The sequence below is a fragment of the Canis lupus genome, chromosome 22, assembly GCF_048164855.1.
Source record: "Canis lupus baileyi chromosome 22, mCanLup2.hap1, whole genome shotgun sequence".
NCBI lineage: Eukaryota > Metazoa > Chordata > Mammalia > Carnivora > Canidae > Canis > Canis lupus.
In genome coordinates, this window is record NC_132859.1 from 17,943,814 (window position 1) to 17,968,168 (window position 24,355).

Genomic DNA, 24,355 nt, shown 5'->3' on the forward strand with positions numbered 1-24,355 from the left:
GATGCAGTGTATCAAAGGAAAGTTTTGCTCCTGTTTGAAGATGGGAAAGATCCAAGAGAGAGAACAGATGATGTAGGAGAGAGAGAGATGAAGAGCCAGAGGGAGGTCCTGGATGTGTTCTCATACCCATGAGAAGGGACTGGCTTCAGCCAGGAGCATGGATGGTTTGCCTGTAGCAGCCGAGAAGGCAGTGTGTGGGTGCAGATGCTAGGAGGTGGGTGGAGGCAGTGGAAGGAGGCTGTGGAAATTCTGTTCAGCTGGCTTCAACTTTCTCAGTAAGGAAGGAGCATCAGCTCAGAGGGAGGGAGGCTTGCCATAGGGAGGGGAAGGCCATGTGAAGATAGAGAAGACAGAGATTTGAAGATGTAGGCCTTGAACACTGGGGGGAAATGGTCACTAGTTATGCGATGCCAGCAGCTCCAGAAGCAGGTAGAAGCAAGGAGTGGGTTCCCCCCAGAGCCTCCAGAGAGAGCACAGTCCTGCCCACACCTTGACTTCAGCCCATTGGTATTGAGTTTGGGCTTCTGGCCTCTAGAACTGTGAGAGAATAAACTTCTAAGCCACAAAGTTTGTGGTAATTTGTTACAAGAGCAACAGGAAACTAATACAGGACTAAAGGAGAGCTGATGACCAGAAGACTGTCTGCTCTGCTCACTACCATAGACCTACCACCCAGCCCAATTCCTGATAAATACGTGCAGAATGAAGGAATGCACAGGCAATCAGGCCCAGTGGCCACACCACTGCTCTTACACTGGTCTGCTCCCAGTCCAGAGGGTTTGAGAAGAATCTGGGTCTACATGCTTTAGCTATCACCCTCCAAAGACGTTCCAAGAGAGAGATATGGTCAGTTGGTCTCTAGTCCCTGGATAAAGGACCCAGAGACACTCAACTTGGCCAATTGCCCACCAGGTTCAATTAATAGAGAAATGAAACCACAATGCACAAAAGACTGTGATCTTGTGGATGGGCGGCAGGGGCAGCTTCCATGGAAAACAGGGTCAGCCCAGTGTCCTTTACAGAGAGCACCATCTCTGAGATCCATACCATAACTTAGCTTCAACCTCAGTCCAGTTAGGAGGTGCACACTATTATCCCGTTCTCAGGCAGGGCAGCTGGAGACTGAAGCATGGACTTGCTCAAAGGCACATAAAAGTCGGCAGAACTCAAATCTGGGGCTGCCACACATCACGAGGCTGTGTCTCTAATCACCATACCCACTTGCCTTCATCCTCTGGCTCCCGAGAGGAAGGAGACACTCCTCATGGCCACCAGTGGTCTTCTCCCCACTTCAGGTTTACTCTGATAGGTCTCCCGGGCCAGACACGGACAACTTACAATGTTCTCAGCAAAACTTTAGGAATATCTGAATAAGAGGATATAAGACAAGTGTTCTTCTTTTCTTTATTAATGAGTTGAGATACACAAAGACTTAATAAAAAGTTACATAAAAGGCTCAAGCATCATCAAGACCCTCAGGCATCACTCCCATTTCACAACAATGGCCATCTGTTAATACCGGGTAGCAGAAGCTGTGCACTCACAGGCGCTCAACAATTCAAGTATCTTTCGTTCTATGTAAACCCAACATGGAATTTCTAACCCAGTGGGCTGCTAATGGAGGGAATCTGTCTGTGGCTCCAGATTTACTGTCACATGACTGAGGGGCCTTTGGGTCAGAGCTGCCATGTGTTAGTGGGTCACATCTCCCGGCAAAGTGAGATTGGCCACACTAGGCTACCAGGCACTCTGCACAGCAGACAACACAAGGTGAGGTCAAAGTCCTAATATAAACCATCCAAGTGACCTCCATGCGTCAAAGTATAGGAAAAGTCAGTGGCTAGAGCCCCAGGCTGTAGGGGTGGGGAAGATGGCTAAAATTACCTGTTGGATAGAAAAGTAGCCCTAGTTGGGGGTGTCAAAATTTGAGGAGGAGATTTGAGAGCACACAGTGGCAAAGGCATGGGGTGAGGGGATTTTAGGAAGCGTGTGTTCTGGGAGATGTAAAGTTAGCACTATTCGGTGGTCTGGAAAACCAGTGGAAACACCAAAGTGTCACCAAAGACACAAGTCCCATTGGACACCTCAAGTCATGGAGTAGCATGGCCAATGGGTATCCCAGCTGACCCTGCCACATGACCACGGAGAAGATATTGTATGGGGGATGCCCGAAGGTACACTCCATTCTGGCCTATCTGGAAGCCCACAATTCTCTAAAACGTGAAGAATGGTCTCTGAAAAGTGTTCTCTGTCTCACCTATGGGGAACACAGGGTCATGGAAGCTGAAGCCTGACCCCTGACTCCGCAGAAGAAGGCCTTTCCTTAACCAGTTTCTCCTTCGAGCATTGTGGAGCTGAGCTGTGGGCTGACTGCAGGACAGATGTCCCAGAAGATAGGGTCGGGGTGGGCAGATGCACTGCCCCTGTTGAGGGAGGGACCAGAAGCAGATGGAACCCCTTTATCTGGTTACCTTCATGGCTAAGGGCTTCATTCTAGGTCAGCTGATCCGCCTCCAACAGGACTCCCCACTCGTGCTGCCAAGAAGTTGCAGGCTCTGCAGACAGCAGGGAGTAGGGGCATGTGATGGTCGTCTGTGCCCAGGAGCAGCTTTCCAGCAGTGGCCGCTCCCCTGTGCGCAGGGCTTCCCGCCCCACTCCACCACTCCTTTGCGCAAAGCAACTCCATCCATACTTCTTCCCGCCTGTCTTGCTGCAGTCTCCTCATCCCCTTTGCACCCACGGCTGTTGTGGACTCGGCTCAGAGGAGCAGAAGGGTCAGAAAGGGCCTTGTCCTGTGTGTTTAAAATGCCCATTAATATGATCGGATCTTGGGACACTCTGTAGTGCATGACCTGGAATGTTCTCTGTTCTCTTTCTTTTCAGGGTCAGGGGGAAAAAGGGCCATTTGGACAAACAAAGTTTGATTTTCCAATTAACCCAAGTCCCAATTATTTCATTCGACACAGAGTCGCTGGGCCCCCTGGTGCTGGTGATCTTGCTGAGTTAGGAACGCAGCACACTCTCAAAACCAGACAAGAATCCAGGTGTCTTGATGTCCAGTTGGGTGTTCACTTTCTCAGGGTTTCTTTCACCAAAGAGGAAGCCAGGCCACCTGTTAGGGATGCTCTAGTTTGCTTAGTGATCTGATCTGTAAATAGAAAATGAGGCCACTAGCCATGCTGCCTCATCTTCTGACCTTCCATCAGGGGTGCACTGTTGTTGCTGCACCTTCACCCTCCCTGGCTGGGAAAACCCAGTCTTTGGATCACACCAGCAGCACCTGAGAGGGATGTGGCATCGTCAGGAAGCTGGGGGGAGATGCCCCCTTATAGAAACATGACATGTGGGGGCCATGTCATCACCCCAACCTTTCTTTCTCCTCTGATTATGTTATAGTTAAGATCCAAGAAGCTAAGAAAAGTGTGTGCCAGAAAGGCAAGCTAATCGTAGGGTTGCAAATGCTCAGCAGGGTTTGCTCATTTACTGGGCTTTAAGGAGCGGTGGTCAGTGGACTCAGATGGAAAAGGCTTTGGGTCTTGGTGCTGTTTTTAGCAACAACAGTATTGGATCATTTTTGGTTAAGATTCAGCAAGAACTAGAGCCTTCTGGATGGCATCCACATGAGCCTACCGTGACGTGCTGAAACCTCCATGCCCGTGTGTTTGCATCCAAGAGGCACCAGGCAGTGCAGGTGGTGGGAAAGCAAGAAGAGATACATGCAGGAGAGCCCTCGGAGCACAGAGCTTGGTCCACATTGTCTGCAATGCAGACAAACGCTTTTGCAAAGCCAATCGGCTTAATTTCTATATTTCCAGGATCATGAAAACCCCTCTTAAAACTGACATGCTCCTGCCAGCCTCTCCGCTCAGCAAAATACAATTCTGCTTCCTAATACCTGCTATCTCAAGCACAGTAAAACCTTCTGGACGAACGTGTCTCTCTTCTCTCTGGTTTGGAGGCCATGAGTGGGGTGCTTCTCCCCAGGCCTCCGGCCACGAGTCTCTCGGTCCCCCCTCTTCCATGCTGAGCTGAGTTTTGGCACTGCTGGGGAAAACTCAGTTAAAAACAACAACAACAACAATATTCCAGACGTGGTCTCAGACAGGCCTGCTGAAGATACGAAGCTCTGCCAGTCAGTGGGCACAGACCCCTTTAATAAAATTATAATCACTAAAATAATTTAAAAATCTACAAAAGACACCCAAGCTCAGACTTTGGGCTGGGGCAGGGGGGTTTGGGGGAATCGATCATGGCTTGTTTGGTACTCTGTCCATGGATCCTCGCTTCCACATCCCGCCGATACCATGTACTTCAAAGCCACCACGCAGCCACCCAGAGATGAGGGACAGCTGCTTTGAATCAACATGAGGGATGCTTGGATGCTGCTTCTGTTTCGTGTTGCTTCCCTGTCTCTTGTGAGACATGGGAAGGCCTGTGCCCTTCTGGCAAAGCCAGAGCCTACCTCCTCCCTGCCCGCCCTCCCTTTCTCCCTTCTCATGCCAGGTCCTCGGGCCAAGGGTCATGGTTAGAAATGGTTTTCAGTGTGGTTAGGCAGTGGAGGGTCCCGAGGGCTGGCCGGTCCACGGTCACTGTCGCCAGGGCCTCAGGCCTGTCACAATATCACACACTGCAGTTTGTGGGTGCCGGTGGCCCGGTCTCCCCGCCATTTGGTTTTCTTCTTCTTCTTCTGGCTCTTTTCTGGAATCTGTTGCCTTTTGAGGACAGTGAAAGGCAGAAAAACAGAGTCAGAATGGTCTCTGCTCCTCCTTTGCCCCTGGGTGTGCAGGTGGCAGGCCTGTTCTGGACCCTGGGGGAGGGCCTCGTTTGGAGAGTGTCTCTGGGGCAAAGAAAGTGGGAAGGCAGAGAGGGCAGGGCAAAGCCTGTCTTAATACTGGTGAGAATTCCTGACATCATGCTGTGGCTGCAATTATTTAAATCATGAATTGCATTATGAGCTATTCAGTATTGGCCGCTATTTTTGTGTTTTGTATTTTAAATAAAATGGCAAGCCCCTCGAGTGTAAAAGCTTTTTATATGTTTTCTGTTAACTCTTCCTAAGTCTAAAAACCTGCCCTGGAACTACCGGTCCATAACCAAGACACCACCAGCTCCGGGCAGGGTGGCATACCCAAACTGGAGGCAAAAGCTCAAGAGAATGCAGAGCTGCCAGCTAAAGCCTAAAATGAGGGCTGCACTATCGCAGTCCATATGGGGGAATGATGAGAAAAGGGGTGTGTGTGTTTGTGCATGTGTGTGTGTGTGTATCCGGGAGGGCCGAGAAGTAGCAGGGGAAAGCACGAGTTCATAACTAACTGGCAGCCGTAGAACTCACCAGCACATGGCCTCACACTACGTGCCTATGTGAGGACCACTGGTTAGGCTGATCTGCATGTTGCAGATTTAGGAAATGGGCAGATGGGAACACTTGGACACTGGCAATGTGTGCAGTCTGCAAAGCAGGCACATGTGCAACACCTCAGCATCTTGAGCTTAGGAACCCAAATGGTAGCTATTTAGGTGAAATGTTGCAGGGTGCGCTGACGTCGGTGGGTGGGGGGTGAGAGCAGAGCGGCCTACTTCCTCTGGTGCTGACAGGCATGGTGTTGGGAGAACACGGAAGGCAGGCGGTGCAGAGGGCAGCAGGAGCCTGAGCTGCAGTGCCCAGGGGAGGCCAGAGAGGAGGCTGAGTTGGCACCACAGGCAGGAAGGCACCTCCCTCTAGCTTATGCTTAAGGCTTCACCTGGGGTGAGGGTGCACATGCAAAGGTGGGTGGGAAGGGTGGGAAGGGCAGGGGAAAAAAATGGACAGAGGGATAAGAAATCCAAAACAGGCCCAGAAGCACGCAGCCCAGGCCTTGGAACAAGAAGCTGCACCCTCTGGTCCTCCCGGGACCCACCTTGCCGCAGAGGGCCTGCTTCTAGGGAAGCGTGCATCACTCACCTAATTACCCTAACCAGGTCATGGAAGGCTTTGTCCACGTTGAGAGGTGGGTCCTTGGCACTGGTTTCTATGTACGGAATCTGGAAGGCAAAGCTCAACTTGGTAAAAGTAGCACTGAAGTCCACAAAGCCCTATTCCCTAAAACTGCGAATTCTCAGAGGTCCCCAAGAAGCCACCTGCCTTTAGAGATCCCCACAGGACCACAGCTCTAACAACCTCAGGCCCCTTGGTAGCTTCTTGCTCTTTAAGGGTGGAAAATTCTACTGACAGCCTTTCTAATTCCCTCTTATTCTCTAGTCATAGAGATCTTTAATAGCCCCCTAAAAATAGAAAAAAAAAAAAAAAACCCTGATCTTTTTATATACTTGAAGACTAAAGACTGCTTCATCTATCAAACCAAAATAGGTTCTGATGTTATTCTTTTTTCTTTCTGAGGCCTGTTTCTCCACCATGAGGAGATCTGACTCTTACCAGGCTCTCTACATGGGGGACCTGGGTGGGAAAGGCTGAGGTGAGGCTGGGCCGTGGGCAGGACGGTGCCCTCTGGTGACCCCGAGCCGGTCTGTGCCTCCTCATCCCCCTCCACCCCCTACCTCTGCAAGCTCGCAGGGCTCAGCTCTTGTTTGGTCTGCATTTACGAGTCCGGGAGCTCAGCCATGTTTATAGAAGGCTCATGTCTGCACGTTTAATACTGAGGAATCATCACCCAGCTGAAAGGCAACAGACATCAGCAGTGTGGCCGAGGTAGCCCCACAAGACAGGTGTTGAGGGCCATGTCTACACCATGTGTTGGGCTGGCATGGAAGGAGAACAAAAGTTGCCTGAGGTTAGGATGCAGTCCCAAGCACCCCTCTTCTCCTGTATCAGGGACCCCACAAAGGCAAGAAGGGTTTGTGCCCACTCCCCCATGAGGGGAGAGAGTGTGGGGTTCATACAAAATACGCGGGCTTCTATGACCCAGCAATTGCACTGCTGGGGATTTACCCCAAAGATACAGGTGCAGTGAAATGGCAGGACACCTGCACCCCGATGTTTCTAGCAGCAATGTCCACAATAGCCAAACTGTGGAAGGAGCCTCGGTGTCCATCGAAAGATGAATGGATAAAGAAGATGTGGTCTATGTACACAATGGAATATTCCTCAGCCATTAGAAACGACAAATACCCACCATTTGCTTCGACGTGGATGGAACTGGAGGGTATTGTGCTGAGTGAAATAAGTCAATCGGAGGACAAACATTATATGGTCTCATTCATTTGGGGAATATAAAAATTAGTGAAAGGGAATAGAAGGGAAGGAGAGAAAATGAATGAAAATATCAGTGAGGGTGACAAAACATGAGAGACTCCTAACTCTGGGAAATGAACAAAGGGTAGTGGAAGGGGAGGTGGGCAGGGGATGGGGGTGACTGGGTGATTGGCACTGAGGGGTGCACTTGGTGGGATGAGCACTGGGTGTTATGCTATATGTTGGCAAATTGAACTCCAATAAAAAAAATTAAAAACAAACAAAAAAACCCCAAAATACACGGGCTTCCCCAGGCCAGAGGGGTAGGCCGGCTGTGGTCAGACTGAAGAACTTCAGTGTAGTTCAGGGGCACCTGGGTGGCTCAGCGGTTGAGCATCTGCCTTTGGCTCAGGTTGTGATCCCGGGGTCCTGGGTTGGAGTCCCGCATCGGGCTCCCTGGGAGAAGCCTGCTTCTCCCTCTGCCTGTGTCGCTGCCTATCTCTCTGTCTCTCATGAATGAATACATAAAATCTTTTTTTCAAAAAAGAACTTTGGTATATAGTTCATAACTTTTTCCTGGTTACAAAATTAAGGCATTTCATGATAACACTGTCAAAGAAGAAAAGCCCAGTGAAGAAAACAAAAATGATCAGTTCAAATGCACGGCTGGGATGGGTGACAGGGTGAGCTGTTGTTTTAGAGGAGCATGTTGTAAACGACTGCCCAGAACAGATCCTAAAGTATCTTCACACATTGCCGTGGCTCCAAGCAGAGGTCTCGTAGCTGGCCGGGACACAAGGGAAGAGCGCACAAAACATGGCTCAGACTTTTGAAATGATCATCCAACAACTCTTTGAGCCTCTGCCCTCCACTGTAGGTCGTTTGACTGAGATGACCATGGGCCCTTTCGCCTGCCACGTCTCAACATCGCTGAGCCCACTTAATCCCCACCTCAACCCTCTGAGGTAAGCAAGCATCTCCACTGTGCGGCGAGGGAGACTGAGCTCAGGGTGGTGACGTACTTGCCCAAAGCCACATGGCAGCCAGCAGAGAATCAAGGTTTGAACCAGGTGCGCGCTCCACTTCCTGCCTGGCTGCCCACGGACAGGTAGGGGTGTCGAGGGCAGCTTCAGGGCCTCTCCCAGGCATGGGGGGGCACCCCTGCTGGGGCCTTAAAGCCAGAGTCCTGTGATATCCTGTGGTCAGGGCAACGCACTTCCACGTGCACACCCAGAGCGGGGGCAGGAAGGTGCCTGTAGCTGGGGCTGGGACCCACGTGGAGCTCCTTCACATCCTGTGACTCCGGGGCCTCAGATCACTGCTGCCTGCCGTCCCACTGTGCCACTCATTAGTACAGGAGTTGTAGCATCGCCCCCAAGGCCTCAGGAGCCCTCTGCCTTCTTTCTGGGGGTCCTGCCTCTACCACTGAAGAAAGGCTGAAGTTCTTGGAATTCTAGGGTTCCATTAGCAAGGACACTTAAACCAAGGGGAACCTTGCAATAAACGGTAGCACCATCTGACTCCACCACAGGGCTAGGAAATGCCACCTTCCGGCGCCGGGTGGGGCGCCTGCCTTGTCCGCTAAGGAGGAACTTGCCTTATGAGCTCTAAAATAGGATGTTGTCCATAGCAGCTCGCAGAGTCTCTTGGTCAAATGATAAGTGAGGCAGCAGCATTTGCTGCAGGAGAAAGGCAGCTGAGAGATGGGAGCCCCAGGTTGCGGTAGCGGGGGCTGTAGGGGCAGGCTGTCACTTCTCTGCACCCCCCTCCCCGCCCACCCCGCTGCTTGGGAGGGTCATGCAGAAGGGGTTTGTGAGAGCCCCGAGGAAACCGCAGGCCTGTCTCTGGTCAGAGAGAGCTGCTGCGAAGCCAGCGGTCAGTCTCCAGCCCTCCTCTGGAGAGCGTGGGCAGCCCTGTCCCGGTGGATCACTCCCTCTTCCTTGGGGCACGTTCTTCACTTGGCTGCTACCACGCTCCACTGTGGCCCTCAAGTGTCACCCACAGCTCAGGCCCTTTGATGGCCTCCTCCTCACCTCGCCACATCACTAGGTGAGGTATCCCGGCCTCGGTGCTAGGACCCCTGCCCTATCTACACTGGCTCCCTTGGCGTTCACGGCTCCAAATGCCATCTACACGCTGCCGATTGCCAATACTTACCCCACATGCTGTCTCTGACTGCTGCCTTGGCATTTCCATCTGATTATCTACTCAGCTCCTCAAACCCCGCAGATCTGCAACCAAGTTCCTGTCTCACACACTTACTCCTACTGTCTCTCCTGCTCAATCACCCACACTCTGGTCTTTTTTTTTTTTTTTTTTTTTAGATTTATTTATTTATTTATTCATGAGAGAGAGAGAGACAGAGAGAGAGAGAGAGAGGGAGAAGCAGGCCCCATGCAGGGAGCCCGATGTGGGACTCGATCCCAGGACTCCAGGATTACTCCCCAGGCCAAAGGCACGCTCTAAACTGCTGAGCCACCCAGGTGTCCCATCCGACACTCTGGTCTTCAGAAAATTGCTCACGCCCAAACCACAGGGTCGCCTGCCATAACTTCTTTCTCTCTCACCCCACATCCAATCTGTGCACGTATCCTGTTGGCTTTCTTGGAAACATGTCCAGAATCCAACCACCTCCTTGCCACCTTCACCAGCAGCATCCTGGGCTGTGTTGACCTGTATCTGGGTTATTGTGGGAGTCCCTAACTGGTTTCCCTGCTCTCATGATTGGCCCCTAGCGTCCTTCTCAACATGACCACCAGAGAGAAGCTGTTCAGCCATAAGCCAGACCTCATCATCACTCCTTACTCAAAGCCTTTGATGGTTTCCCCTCTCCCTCTGAGTAAAAGCCCATAAAGCCTTATAACCCTCTTGTGACCTGGCCTCCTACTTCCCACCCCTCCCACTTCTGCTCCTGCTGGCCTCCTTGCTGATCCTCAAATTCCTGCCATCGTGTCTTTGCACTGATTATTACATTGGCTGGAACATTCTTTCTCCAGAGATCTGTAGGGCTTACTCCCTCACCTCCTATAAGTCCTTGCTGAAATGCACCCTCCTTAGCAAGGCTTTCCCTAACCGCCCTATTTGGAAAAGCATCCTTCTCCACCTCACATTCCTGACCCCCTTCCCTGATTTACTTTTTTCCATAGCACATGTCACACTGTGTAATCTGCTTTGTTTATTATCTGTCTCTTGTCATTAGAAGAAAGCACCATAAAGTAAGTTTTATTTCCCCGGGCCTAGGGCAGTTAAATGAACATATGAATGAATACAGAAGGCAGAGATGAGGAGAAGTAACTTGGAGTGAGTCCCCTTCCTTTACTCACAGAGCTGGGCCCACCAGAGGGAAGGCGTAACCTTGCAGCAGACCTCCCAGCAGGCCGAGTGGACTTCTACATAACTGACTAATGGGGCCAGGGGCTTGGGCTGTGCCCGTGCCAGGGAGGGGTGAGAATAAACCCAGTGACCCCACCCAGTACATCCAGAGGGCAAAGGGGCATCACAGTGAACTGAAAACACACACACACACACACACACAAAGATGTCTGCTGGTATTCACTGTGTGGCCTGGGCAAACCTGCTTGACCAACTGTAAGATGGGCATAATGATACCTACCTCAACATGTGGTGGTGAGGAGTGAATGCTCCCCGGCACAAAGCCTGGCATAGAACAGGGCTTGGTGAACTGCAGCTGGTCTGATGATTCTGAGCATAATCAGGCGGCTGGCTCGGAGAATGGGATAGAAGCCAACCCTCTGCACACCCCAGAGATGAATCTGCCGTGTTGGGGGCCAGGAGGTGGCCTGAACGCCACTGCTCGCAGGCCGTGAATGTACCTGGTCCCCACATCGGAGCTCCCAATGACTGAGAAGAGGGTGCTTTCTCTCCAGTCTGCTGTTTTGTTTCACAACATAGCCCTCAGCACATATGCGCTGCCAGGCGTCTCTGGAGAATCTAACCCACTACCCAGGAGGCCCAAGGGACCACAGGAGGGATGGGCACGGACCTCTATACATCCCTGACTGCCCAGCACGTGCGTGCGCGCGCGCGCGCACACACACACACACACACACACACGTGCATACACGCCACCTACATTGTGTTTGGTGGCCATTTCTTTTCCTTGCTCCCTAGTGATTTTCCTCAAATGCATCAGATCGACCTTGTTGGCCACGAGGATCATCGGGAATGACTCTCTGGGAAAGAAAGGAACAGCAGCTCATGAAGTTTCGCTGCCCCCACACTTGGTGAAGGCGACATAGTCACAGTACAGGCATAACGCAGCCCCCATTGCCTCCCCAGTGGGCCTGGAGCTACACGACTCCAGGCAGAGGAAGGGGGGCCCGGGGTGTCTTGGTTGGCTGTCTTGGGTTGGAGTTTAGGCTTCTTGCAGGGAGAGCAAAGGGGTCCTCCCGGGAAACCCCTGGCTGAGTACCATGAGAGAGGGCCCCGGGGGGGCTGCTCGAGACGGTGGGTCTGGCTTCCCAGACCTGCTCCCTCATCTCCTGGTCACCCCGATGCACAAGCCATGCAGGGCTGCTACAGCCGTCAGCGGTGGCTTTGGAAGCGTCTGGTACACAGCTGGCATTCAATAAATGGCAGCTGCAAAATTGGGATGGCTCCCAGGAGAGGAAGGGAGGGATCACAGCCACAGCTGCCTTAAAGATTCCCATCCATCTATGTGGCCATACTGCTGTCTAAAGGTGAAAGAAATGCCAGGCTTATAGTATCTTTAACATCGTTGGGCATTTTCATTTAAATAATTTATAATTTAACAGGTGAAAAATAATACTTTCTTATTTTCCCTTGCCCTTTGGTTAGCCAAAAGGTTGAATATTTTCCTACTTTAGAGTCATTTATGTTTTCCCCTTTGAAATTCCTATAGTCGGGGCGTAACTGATATTACCATCTTGGAGTTGTACATATGCATATGAGGGTGTATAGTGTGTGAGTGTGTAATCTGTTACCTGATAAAACTGTTAACACTTTGCCTTTGGACAGGTATGAAGTATATTTTTCTGAATTTACTGAGATTTGTTCAAAGCTTGCTGCTTTCCTGTTAATTAAGCCTTTTACTCTCTTTACAATGCCTCTTTAAGAGCCAGTTAACTGAAAAGACCAGTTAGGCTTAAAAGAGACTACAAATTATTTGATTACTCCATATAATGCTAGGGAAAAGAAAAACAAGCCTTTAATTAGGGGCTTGTAAATCTCACAGTCAAATGTGACTTAACCAATTACAATGGGTACTGGAGAGGAAATTCACTGTTTCTTCGGACGTGATAAGATTTGGTTAAACTAGTTAAACAGTCTGTCAGTGGGGATTGTTTAGGAGATGGGAGGGGGCTGACTTAAGGCCCCGGAAGCAGTTTGGCCCCATGGAAAGAACTGGGCGAGGAAGCAAAGGGACCAGTGTCTGAATTCTCCGCCCTTTTGTGCTTCAGGTCTCACCTGAGACTCAGACAGACAGACAGACAGAGCCGCCCTGCTTCAGGAGCTGGGAGGTCCTGGCCCGGCTGCCCTTACCTGTCCTTGACACGTAAGATGAGCTGGTGGAAGCGGTCCACGTGCTCGAAGCTGGCCTTGTCCGTGACCGAGTAGACGATGAGGAAGCCGTCCCCCGTGCGCATATACTGCTCCCGCATGGCGCTGAACTCCTCCTGCCCGGCTGTGTCCAGAACTGGGGTAGGATCAGGCCACTCAGGGGCTGTCACCACCCACGGTGGAGCTCCCATGGCCTGCAGATCCCCATGCTGCTGCTGCTGTCCCCCAGGAGAGGGGGACCAGCCATCCCCAGAAGAGGCCGCGTGACTACCCTGGCTGAGGGGTGAGGGACACAGCAGGGCCTCAACAGCTCAGAGCATGAGGCCCTAAGAGACTCACTTGTGGACCTGCCAATTCCAACCTACTTACTCCCTGGACTTAACTGTGTATGTGCAGAAAAGCCTCGTAAAGCCAGCGATCAGCTCTGCTATGAAGTCCCTCTGGGGTCCCCACACCTGGGCTTGGATCCTCCCTGCAGTCCTTACAAGCTCATTTGTGGAAGTTTCCTGACTCTCTGAGCCCCCTTTCTTTGTAAGCTGGGAATGACGCCTCTCCCTTGCAGCCCCTAGGGAGGAGAGCCCTAGGACATGCGTTGGGGAACCCTGAGAAAGCCATCCCGGGTCAGGGAGGGTCCCCGGCCCCAGTGTGGCTGGAAGGCAGGCAGGCGACAGGGAAGGAGAGGCCTCTGAGAGCCAGGCTCACTTGGCCCTGGGATGGGGCTGTCACAGGGGTGGTAGGAAGGGGAGCTGAGGCAGGAAGCAAGAACAGTTGGGGAGAAGGACGGGGGTGGGGGGGGTGGGGGGGGTGGGTGGAGGGGGTGGGGGTGGGGGGGGTGGGGCCCTCTCAGCAAAGGCTCTCTTCCTAACCCGTCCTCCCCCTCTCCCTCCCTCCATCCCATAGACTCCTGAAGCCCACTCCCCTTCAGCTTCTTCCTGCTGAGAAAAAATGCTTGCCCCAGGATGTTTCAGAGTGGCCACAGCCACCTGGGGGATCTCCCTTGAGATGTGCAGGCCTGAGCCCTCAGCATCCTGCCAGTCCCTGCTGCCAGCCAGCCTTTCCCGTTTCCCAGCTCACTCTATTCTCTGACAGGCCCATTTTCTTTCTCCCTGGATGCAGAGGAGCAGGTGGCTATAGATTTTGAAGCCAGATTCTGGGATGAGTCTGGTTCTTTATTCTTAGAGTATGATATTGGGCAAACTCATTTCTCTGAGCCCTTGCTTCCACAAATGAGGATCCTAAAGGTTGTTTTAAGTGAAAATACTAAGACCTTTGGAACCGTGCCTGACACAAAGAAGCCCTACAGGAATGTCTGGTGTGGGCTTGTCCTCCTCCCCTTGCTCTGGCTACCTCTGGGCCATCCATCCCCCAAACATCCCTCCTCTCCTGCTCCCTTTGCCTTGGCCAGCAGACTCTGACTCACTGCATTCGACTCACTGCATTCTGCTGCCTGAGCTCCCAGGGACACTCTCCACCCCTGTACAGACTCTTCATGGCCCACTGTCCTTCCTGCCCATTTAATAGGCCCCCAGTTAGACTATCAGCTCCAGAGACAGGGGCTTGGCCTTCTCGGAACCTGGCACAAACAGAACTCAAGAGTAGTTGGATGAATAAATGAACGTGAAGTCTACCGAATTTTGTTCACTCATTCACTGAAGAAATATCTGAGAGCCTACTATGTGCCAGGCAGTGTTCTAGGCACTATAGATCTAGAGTGAATGAGGCAACATCCTTGCTCTCCTGGGCCTCATAACCTAGTAGGGAGACTGACAAACAAATGAATGGGTGATATAATTTCTGGAGATAAGTATGTACTGTGAGAACAATACAGCCAGTTGAAGGTACTTGGTGGAAATTGGTGTCACCTTAGGTAGGGACCAAGGGCAACTAAATAAATCCCACCAGCAAAACAGATGAAAATGTCACAGATTTGGTTGAAAGGATGGGAAGGTGAATTGGACAGCAGAAGACATTCAGGTGATATGTCATTAATGTATTCAGATTTCAAAGGTATGTATTGTCCAAAACAAAAATTAGAGAGATCTAGGATATGTGAAAATATGATCATTCAGAATTTGAAAAACCCAATTCAATAGAGAGCTAAAAATCAAAATGGACCCTTTGGAGAGGAAAAACGGTTATTTTACACATTAATTACCTTAAGAATAATATTATCCATGCTTTCTAAAAGAATTCTTGTTGGAAAAACTTTAGCAGAGTGAAAAATAGATTCATGAAAGAAAAAGATGAGTCACGTTATAAACAACGATAAACGGGGGACACAGCAAAACATAAGAATTAAGTTTAAGTAAATGCTGTGACACAGGGGATCCCTGGGTGGCGCAGCGGTTTGGCGCCTGCCTTTGGCCCAGGGAGTGATCCTGGAGACCCGGGATCGAATCCCACGTCGGGCTCCCGGTGCATGGAGCCTGCTTCTCCCTCTGCCTATGTCTCTGCCTCTCTCTCTCTCTCTCTCTCTCTGTGACTATCATAAATAAATAAAAAATTTAAAAAAAAATTTTAAAAATGCCGTGACACAATCTGAAGAAAATGAATGATAATTTAGAACTAAAATCTGTGATAACTCATATATGAAGGTAGGAGCAGGGGAAAAGTAAGTTACTACTAAATTTCTTGCCTCATTTGGGAAAAGACTGAAGATATTAATTATATCCAGATGTTAATAGAAAAAATATAGGGCAGCCTGGGTGGCTCAGCAGTTTAGTGCCACCTTCAGCCCAGGGAGTGATCCTGGAGACCCAGGATGGAGTCTCACGTTGGGCTCCCTGCGTGAAGCCTGCTTCTCCCTCTGCCTGTGTCTGTGCCTCTCTCTCTGTCTCTCTCATGAATAAATAAATAAAATCTTTAAAAAAATAGAAAAATATAATTATACATACACAAACATATGTATGTATCTAGAATAACCATAAGAAATAAAACTGAAAATTTCCTGATCATCATCAGAAAAAAAAAACAAACAAACAGAACAAAGTAAATGAGACCAATCCAACAAAAGGCAAAAATAAACTACCCCAAAATAAGAAAACTGAAAGAGACATGGAGGAAGATGGTAGATGTAAATTTAACTATGACCGACAAATGCAAATGCATTTAAGCCCACCCATTAAAGCAGACACCCAATACAAAATCCATTTGTCTGCTACTACAATTGTCTGCTACTACAAAAGACACATATAAAACAAAATGACACAGAAAGAATGAAAAGTGAAAGCATAAAAAAGGATATGCCAGCCACATATATCCACATAATAGGATTCAAGGCCAACGCACTGAATAGGACAAGCCAGTGTATTTATAATAATGGAAAAAGTACAAGCATCAAGAAGTGTCAAAGTCATAAATCATAAGCATATAAAAATGTTGCCTAAAATGTACATGTATAAAAACCTGATTTTTAAACACAGGAGGTTTAGACAAATCCCATTAATCATTGTGAGGGAACTTGAACAGGCCTCTCTTAGAGACAGACAAGACAAGTGGCCCCCTGAAAAGTAATGATTTAAGTAATGCAATTTAAAAACTTAGTCTGAGAGGGGCGCCTGGCTGGCTCAGTCAGTAGAGCATGCGACTCTTGATCTCAGGGTCATGAGTGGGAGCCCCATGCTGGGTGTAGAGATTATGTAAATAAACTTAAAAACAAAAAAACTTAATCCGAGAGAACAAACTTTACACTCAATCAGTAAATAAGCACTTCCAAACACACATGAAATCGTCACAAAAACTGGCCACATATTAGGTCTTAAATAAAAATTTCAACAAATTCCAGAAAGCAGTTCTATGGCTCTTTTGCTTACATGCAATAAGATCAGAAATTAACAGCAACATGGGTATAAAAGAAACGATCCACTTGAAAGTTTGCAAAGCTATACTGCTCTATAATGCTCTAGTTAAAGAGAAAAGCAAAGCAGAAATTACAAACAATTTAGAATTGAATGACAATGAACAATAATAAAACCTCTGGTTTGAGGCCAAAGTGGTACTCAGAGGAAAATTAAAGCTTTAAATGCACTTCCAAAAAAACGAGAGAGACTGAAAGTTAACTCAGCTTTTAAATCAAGGGGCTAGGCAAGGAAAAATAAAACCAAAGAAAGAAGAAATCATCAATGAAAGTAGAAACTAAGAAAATGAGAGGAAGGAAAAAGTAGTAGGTATCTAAGAATCAAAAGCTGATTCTTTGAAATAAAAAAAAAAGCTTTTAGCAATTCTTACTAGTGACAAAAAGAGAAAAAAGACTAATAAGCCTTTGGAAAGAGGGAAGGCCTATGACTATGGATCCAGACATATATTTAATTCTGAGAGAAAACTATATGCAGTTTTGCAGCAAAAGAATTTCAATTCTTGATGAAATGGACAATTTAAGAAAATTTAAATGAATTAAACTGGCTCAAGAAAATATATAATACTTGAATAGGCCAATAATTTCCCATGAAATTGAAGAGACAAATCTCCCCCATGAATGGCACAAAGCTCTTTTTATTATCACAAATTGCTCCAGAGCCCAGAAAATGAAGGAACTTTCCAGCTCATTGTAACAGCCTCAGCATACTCCTAATAACAAACCACCCAAGGGTGGCATGTGGTTGTGTGGCAACCGCCAGGCCTGCCCCACCTTTCGGGAAGGAGCAGCCTGGATGTGGGACCCCAAGAGGTGCATCAATCATCCATTTGCCAGTTTTCTTCTGAGCACCTGCTCAGTGCCCACCGCTCTGCTTGGTACTGGGGGTGGTTAAAGAATAAACCGCGTCTCCCTATCAAAGTACGAAGAGGCTCCTTGGGCTGGTACTTAAAGGAAAAGAATAATGTGGGACAGAAAGTGACACATAATATCAGAGATCTAGGGAAGGGTTGGGGAGGTCCCTTCAGCTTGGAGGGATAATGCAAGGTGTTAGCCAAGAGGGCATATTTATTTTGCCCTTGAAAGAATAGCATTTGACATAAAAAAAGACAGCGTCTAGGGAAGGCCTTCCAGGCAGAGAAACAGCATGAGCAAAGGCCTAGGAAGCAAACACTTGGGGTTGGTTACGGAGCCGGTGTGTTGGCATAAAAGGTCTATGGTGGGGAACAGGCAGGAGAGGGGAGACAGGGAGGCCAAAGGCTGGGGCCTTTGGATCCTGAACTAAAATGTTTAGGGGCGCCTGGGTGGTGCAGTTGGTTAAACATCTGCCTTCAGCTCAGGTCATAATCCTGGGGTCTTGGGATCAAGCCCCACACAGGGCTCCTTGCTCAACTGGGGAGTCTGCTTCTCACCCTCCCTCTGCTCCCCCTGGCTTGTGCTCACTCGCATTCTCCCTCTCAAATGAATAAATAAAATCTTCTTTAAAAATGAGCTAAAAATTTTTAACTCAGTGGGTACTGGGGAGCTACCAAAGGTTTCAGAGGGAAGAGATGCAGTCAGAGGAGGGTGAGTTTAGCAGCCAAAGAGGGAAGGGCCTGGAGGGGGAGGCTGTGAAGAGGTGGAAGAGGGGCCAGGGCAGAGGCAACCAGGGCATCAGCCAAGGCAGGTGTGCCTGAGTGAGGAGAAAACAGTGAATGGGGAGACACCGAGGATGCAGGACATGGAATGGGGGCCGAGGGGAGAGAGGAGAGTGCAGGGAGCCGTGGGAATTCTAATTGGAGCCCCAGCAGGGCAGGTGCCACCAAGGAGGAGCAGTCAGGGGCTGACCTGGGCCTAGTCCCTCCCCTCCATATACATACCCCAGAAGTGCCTGGGCAAGGCCCCCTGTCAGCCACTCTGCCTCCCAGGGGAGTAGGGGGCAGCTACACTTTTAAGAAATGATGTTTCCACCTGCATTTCCCACGCCTGATGGTAGGAGGGCTCTGGAGACAGAAAGTATTAGTCACTGGAGAGAAGAGGTGTTGTTCCAGTGTGTGTGTGTGACAGAGAGACAGAGACGAGACAGAGAAACAAAAAGGCAGAGGCAGCCAGAAGCAACTCACTGTGGGAGGAGGGAAGAAGACAGAGCGATTTTGGAGACAGAGAGGGTGCATGCTGTGCAGCTGTGGGCCCTGGCCCAGCCTTCCCACTCAGAGGCTGCTGGGGGCCCTGCAGCGAGGCTGAGAAGGGTCTACGTGGAAACCCCAAGGCTGCTCTTAGATCTTATGGATTTCAGAAGCTCAGCCCCACCAGCTGGTGTGGCATTGGGAGCACCCCCAGCAGGTGAGCAGCAGGCATGGGGCGGGGGGGGGGGGGGGGGGGCACCAGCCTGGGTCCTGGCTGGGCCTCCCTCCTTCCCCCGCCCCCTCTTCCTCTTTTTCCACCTCCTTCTCTTCTTCCTCCTCAGGGCTTCCAGAGGGAGGCACGCCCTGGCATGGGCTCGGGGCTCGGACACTGGCGGCGGCCCAGGGTACAGTCTGAGCTCTTTGGCTGAAAATAGGCCTGCCCACCACGTTCCTACTGGCAGCAGGCACTGTGCTGGGGTTTTGTACACACACGCCCTCTGAAGCCTCTTCATGGCCTAGTACAAATGTGGAAACTGAGGCCCACATTTGGGAGTTACAGGGACCTGCTCAAGGCCACGCACTGGGAAGGAGGCCACTCCAACTTCCCCGAGGCCCAGCTGTCCCTGCCCATCCAGTCTTTTATCTTCAACCAGAGCGTGTGGGGATGGCCACCCGGAACCAGCCAGGCTGTGTCTCACTTTTAAGCCTTTGCACAAGCTGTAACTTCCAACGAGGATGCCCTCTCCACCAGCCACCCCAGCCTCCCCTAAGCATGGCTATACTCTGCCTCCTTTCCTAAGGGTCCTGCCTCTGACCTCTGTCTTTGAACCCTTCCTATTGTGTGTGTCCTGGGTTCTAGGAGTTCTGTGGGGTCTCCAAATTGGTGCCTCTGTGCCTGGCTCAGTTTCCTACCGGGGGGGGGGGGGGGGGGGGGGGAGGTGGCGTTCCACAGGACGGGGTGGGAGGGGAGCCTGGCTTTCATTTCCCTGGGTCTCTCGAAAGCTTCAGCACCCAATGCAGGTTCAAAAAATACTTGCAGAATGACTAGATGAATCACGTGCATGCTATAGGAAACACAGTTGCCATGTTCAAACAGTCCTTGCCAGCTTTAAGGGAAATCAGGAAAGAGTGACTTTTTGACTTGTGTAATGCACCCTTCATGGTGAGGAAAGCGTTCTGGAATAAGAAAAAATACAGAAAACAATTGCCAGAGATATATGTCTCCAAGGACCATGCCTGGTGTTTTCTTTCTCTAATCCACAGACCCACAGTGGGAGGCAGGAGTGATCGTGTCCATTTTACAGGGGAGTCAGGTGGGGAAGCCTATGCTCTTCCTGGGAGAAGACTCCAAGAAAAACATGCCACCTAGTCGAGCATCGGTAGTGATGTGGGCACTTGACTATTTTTCTTGTGCTCCCCTTTCCGGGTAAGAGTGTGTATGGAGTGGGCTGGGCGCCAGGCAGAAGGACTAGACCCATTGACCATGTACTGTTTCCAGAAAAAGGGCTGCTTTCTTCTCCAAAACACTGGCAGGGTGTGGAAAGTCGGGCCACCTGGGACTTTCTAAGGGGGAAGGGAGGCTAAATACTGCGCCGACGCGGCTGGCTCCCTGGCGATGGGGAAGCTTCCCTCTGGCAGTGGCCCCAGCGTCAACTCACTGACCTCAGGATGGCATCAGGGGAGAAGTGCTGGCCACCAGCCCCAGGGGATGCTTGCTTCCGAGGCCACATTCCTGCTAGCTAGGGGAATGGGGCAAGGGAGCTTCCATGAGGTCCCCGGATTCCCTGGCTTGGTGAACACATCACCTGTGTGGGTACACATTCTTTCAGGGAGATGGTCCATAGCTTTGTGGAATTCTCTGAGGAGTCAGGAATGCCCCTACCCCCCAAACAAATGTCACTCTTGGGGAGGGAAGAGAAGGAAGAGGAGAGAGGTGAGGGGGGGGGGGTCTCAGTTGTGTAACCAGTTACATCTCAGAGAGGGACAGTAGCCTGGGAGGGGCCTGGCAATGGAGGGGAACAGGAAGGCAAAGCACTGGCCTGCAACCCCATTTCCTCCTCCTAACCACTCAGGGTGAGGGGGGGAGGCAACATTTTACAGGTGACCTGCTCGGGTTCACACTGCTAGTGAGCAGGAAAGGCAGATCTAAACACCAGGCTGTCTGGGGCCAAGCCTTGCTCTGTTCCTGGCACCAGCCTATCTTTGAGTGAAGAGCCAGCAGAGTCCCTGAGGCCTGTGAAGGGCAGGTCTAGACGGAGGGGGTGAGGACAGAACACTGAGGTGTGCAGAGATAGAAGACAAAGGCCTGGAGGCGATGCTTCTGACACTCACCCCACCTGTTTACCCCAAACCCTCCACCTACTCCACACCTGCCAGGCCACAGCCATGGCCATGCGTGGCTGGGAAGAGAGAACTCATGGCTATGCACCTGCTTCCCTTTAAAGTCCCAGCATTGACTTTTGGGGCCCTTAGATCACCCAGCAAATCTAAACACATTCCCACCCAGTGCTCTCCCACTCCAGGGCTACGGGGCCACCGTTTCCCACTGCCTCCTCTCCTCTAGCTTCTACTCTCTGCTGAGGGTGTGAAACAGAGATCACCAGCTAAATTCCACATCATCCCACCTCACAGACTAGCACACTGCGGGGGTGGGGGGGAAGCAGGTGCGACCACGGCAGAAAACAATTCTGAGTTTTCCTCAAAAAGCAAAACGTAGAATTACCATATGACCCAGCCATCCCACGCGCAGGGACATACTCAAGAGAAGTGAAAACAGACCACACAAAGACTTGCACAAGAATGTCCACAGCAACATTATTCACTGAAGCCCCAAAGTGGAAGCAACCCAAACATCCACCAGTGGAGGAGCAGATAAAGAAAGCGTGATGCACCTGCACACTGGGATATTATTCATGTGTTAAAAGGAATGAAATTCTGACCAGTGTTACATGATGCACCCTGAAAGCAGCCCGCAGAGTGTGCAAGAGGCCAGCCTCAAAGGCCGCTTACTCTATGGTGCTGTTTATATGAAGGGTCCAGATCAGGCCAATTGGTAAAGACAGAAAGTAGATTGGAGGTTTTAGGGCCTGGGGGAAGGTGGGGGGAATGGGGAGTTGACTGTTTTAATGGGGTAAGTTTTCTAGGGGGAGGTGATGAAAATGCTGAGGAATCAGTGGTGATCAAGAACATGCCGATTTGTGAATAATCAGCAGTTGTGGATGAACAACCGTACAGATACTAAAAAAACACTCGATTGTACACTTTAAAGGGGGTATTTTACTGGTGAGTTACATCTCAATTAAAAACACTTGCATGAGGACCCTCCCCCCTCTTTTCTCTGCAACACACACTCTACCTGTCTTCTTGCTGTGGGGGATGACCTGGCCCTGCTCCTGTCCGAGACCGTCCCCTCCACCCGGGCACTGGGCCCTGGCCTCTGTCACCCAGACAAGGACACTGCTGCTACTGCAGCCCCTTCCCTCTCCAGCATCATCCATTTCTCTTTTGGTTTGTTTCATCAATATGTAAACATATATAGTTTCTCTCACCTTAAAAAAAAAAAAAAAAACCAGAATAAAATAAAGCCAAAAAGTAAAAAGTAGGAACCCTGCCCCTTGACCTCACATCTCCTTCCAGCTACTGTCCATGTCTCTGTTCCTCTTTCCAACCACACCCCTTCACTTGTCTATTCTGCTGTCCGCTCTTCCTCCCCTCCACTCTCTCAAACATACTATATAATCAGACTCCCATCGCTGATCACTATCAAAATTGGTCTTGTCAGGTCACCAACAACCTCCATGTCACTAAATCCAGTGGGCACGTCAGTCCTCATCCCACCGTGCCATCTGCTGACACTGGAAGTGGTGGATGGTTCCCGCCTTGTCAGAGAGCCTTCTTCACTTGGCCTTGGGACATCACTCTCTCTCGGTTCTTCTCCTATTGCCATGACTGGTCCTGCTCTGTCCCCTTGTCTCCCTGTCCTCTAAACGTTGGTGGGTCCCCACGCTCCGTCTCAGGACCCCTTCTCTAAACCACGTTCACCTCATTGGCCATCTCTCCTCACATGGCATTTACATGTCCATTCCCAAATTTCCATCTCCAGCCTCTACATTTCCCTTTACTCCAGACTCCAACATCCAGCTGCCTGTTTGATTTCTGTTTGTATGTGAGAAAGGCATCTCAGATTTAACGTGTCCAAAATTAAGCTCTTGATTCCCCTCCCAAACTTGCTTTTCATCAGTGTTCCTAATGTTGATAGACACAGCTATCCTACCAGTTGTGCAAGCCAAAGATTCCTCTCTCTCTACCCCACCCCATGCCATATACTCCATCCACAAATCCTGCTGTTTCCTCCTTCAAAACACATCGAGAAGCTGACTCCTTCTCCCTGCCTCCTTCAGCGGTGCCCCAGTCTGCCTACCTTCTTAATGGGTTCCTCTGATTCTGCCCTGGTTCCACTGTGGTCTATTCTCCACTCTTCCTAAAACAGTCAAACTATGTCCCTCCTCTACTCAAAACTCCACTGGCTTCTTATTTTTCTACAGGGGTCTATGAGATCAGTGCCTCCCAGCTCTCTCTCTCTGACCTATTAGCACCTCTTCACTTGCTCTGCACCTTGGCTTCCTACCAATTCCCCCAAAAGGCCAAGCTGACTGCTGCCTCGGGGCCTTTGCACCTGATGCTCTCTCTGTCTGAGCAGATTCTCTTCCTTCAGGGACAGGTACAGTTTTATCTTTCTGTCTCTGCTTCAACATCACCGTATCAGAAAGGCCTTCCCTGAGTAGCCTACGTAAGACAGCAAGCCCTTCCTCACTGTTTCCTTTACTTTGCCTTATTCTCCTTCATAGCATTTATCATCCCCTGACACATTACATGTCTGTTTATGCTCTGTCCCTCCCATTCTAACATAAGCTTCATGAGAACAGAGACTTTACTTTGTCAAAAGCTGAGTCCTCAGAGCCCTAACGAGAGCCAGGCACACAGCACGTACCCAGAAGTGTTTGTTGAACTCATCTGTGTACACGAAACTCAGGGGCCAGTCCACACATCACTGGAGAGGAGAGGTTGGTCGCTCCAAGTCAGGGGCTCGTGTCTCACTCCTGGAGCTCCCCAGAAGCAGGCAGATGGGTTGGTGGCCTCTCATCTGCACAAGTGATAGGGCCTATCTTGAAAGCACCAAGCCACCATCATAAAGAGTAATGTAAATCAGAGCAATCACAGCAACAATAGGCATCTCCTGAGGTTTACTATGTGCCAATTCCCTCACAAAGTACCTTATTCCCTCCCTCACCCTAAGTAAGTGCCAGCTCCAAGCTGGCATCAGAGATACCATGGTGGGCAAAGGACAGCCTCCCACAAGGAACTTATATTTTGTATCATTTCATTTATTCTTTGCAACAACTCTGAGGCTATATCCCATTTGGGGCACAAGCCTCACCAATTGAGAGCACTCAGTCTTGGTCCAGAGACTGTCGGTGCCCAAGGGAAAGAAGAATTCACACTGACATGGTGACAACAGGCTGGTGGTGACAACAGGCATGGTGACAACAGGCTGACAGTGGCTATGCTGGGGCCCTGGGCCTGGTGGGATTATATAACACATAAGAAGACAGGTAAGATCCCAAACTTACTAACCTGGCTGCTGCACTCAGCCCAAATAGGTCACGTGAGTAAGAGCAATCAGCATGA

General features: G+C 50.2%; 1 protein-coding gene across 4 annotated transcripts in view; it reads right to left on the reverse strand.

Annotated features, from left to right (window-relative positions):
- Nucleotides 1–1,390: 1,390 nt before the first annotated feature.
- Nucleotides 1,391–24,355, reverse strand: part of MRAS (muscle RAS oncogene homolog) — a 57,113-nt gene continuing 34,148 nt past the window's right edge. For 3 of the 4 annotated variants that reach the window (XM_072792575.1, XM_072792573.1, XM_072792574.1), the window contains exons 3-6: nucleotides 12,692–12,845; nucleotides 11,262–11,361; nucleotides 5,942–6,021; nucleotides 1,391–4,712 (exon numbers count right to left, since the gene is read on the reverse strand). In XM_072792575.1, coding sequence (XP_072648676.1) covers nucleotides 4,613–4,712; nucleotides 5,942–6,021; nucleotides 11,262–11,361; nucleotides 12,692–12,845 — 434 coding nt within the window. In that variant the 3' untranslated portion in view covers nucleotides 1,391–4,612. Of the gene's footprint in view, nucleotides 4,713–5,937; nucleotides 6,022–11,261; nucleotides 11,362–12,691; nucleotides 12,846–24,355 lie in introns of those variants that run through there. The other variant, XM_072792576.1, reaches the window with a different exon arrangement.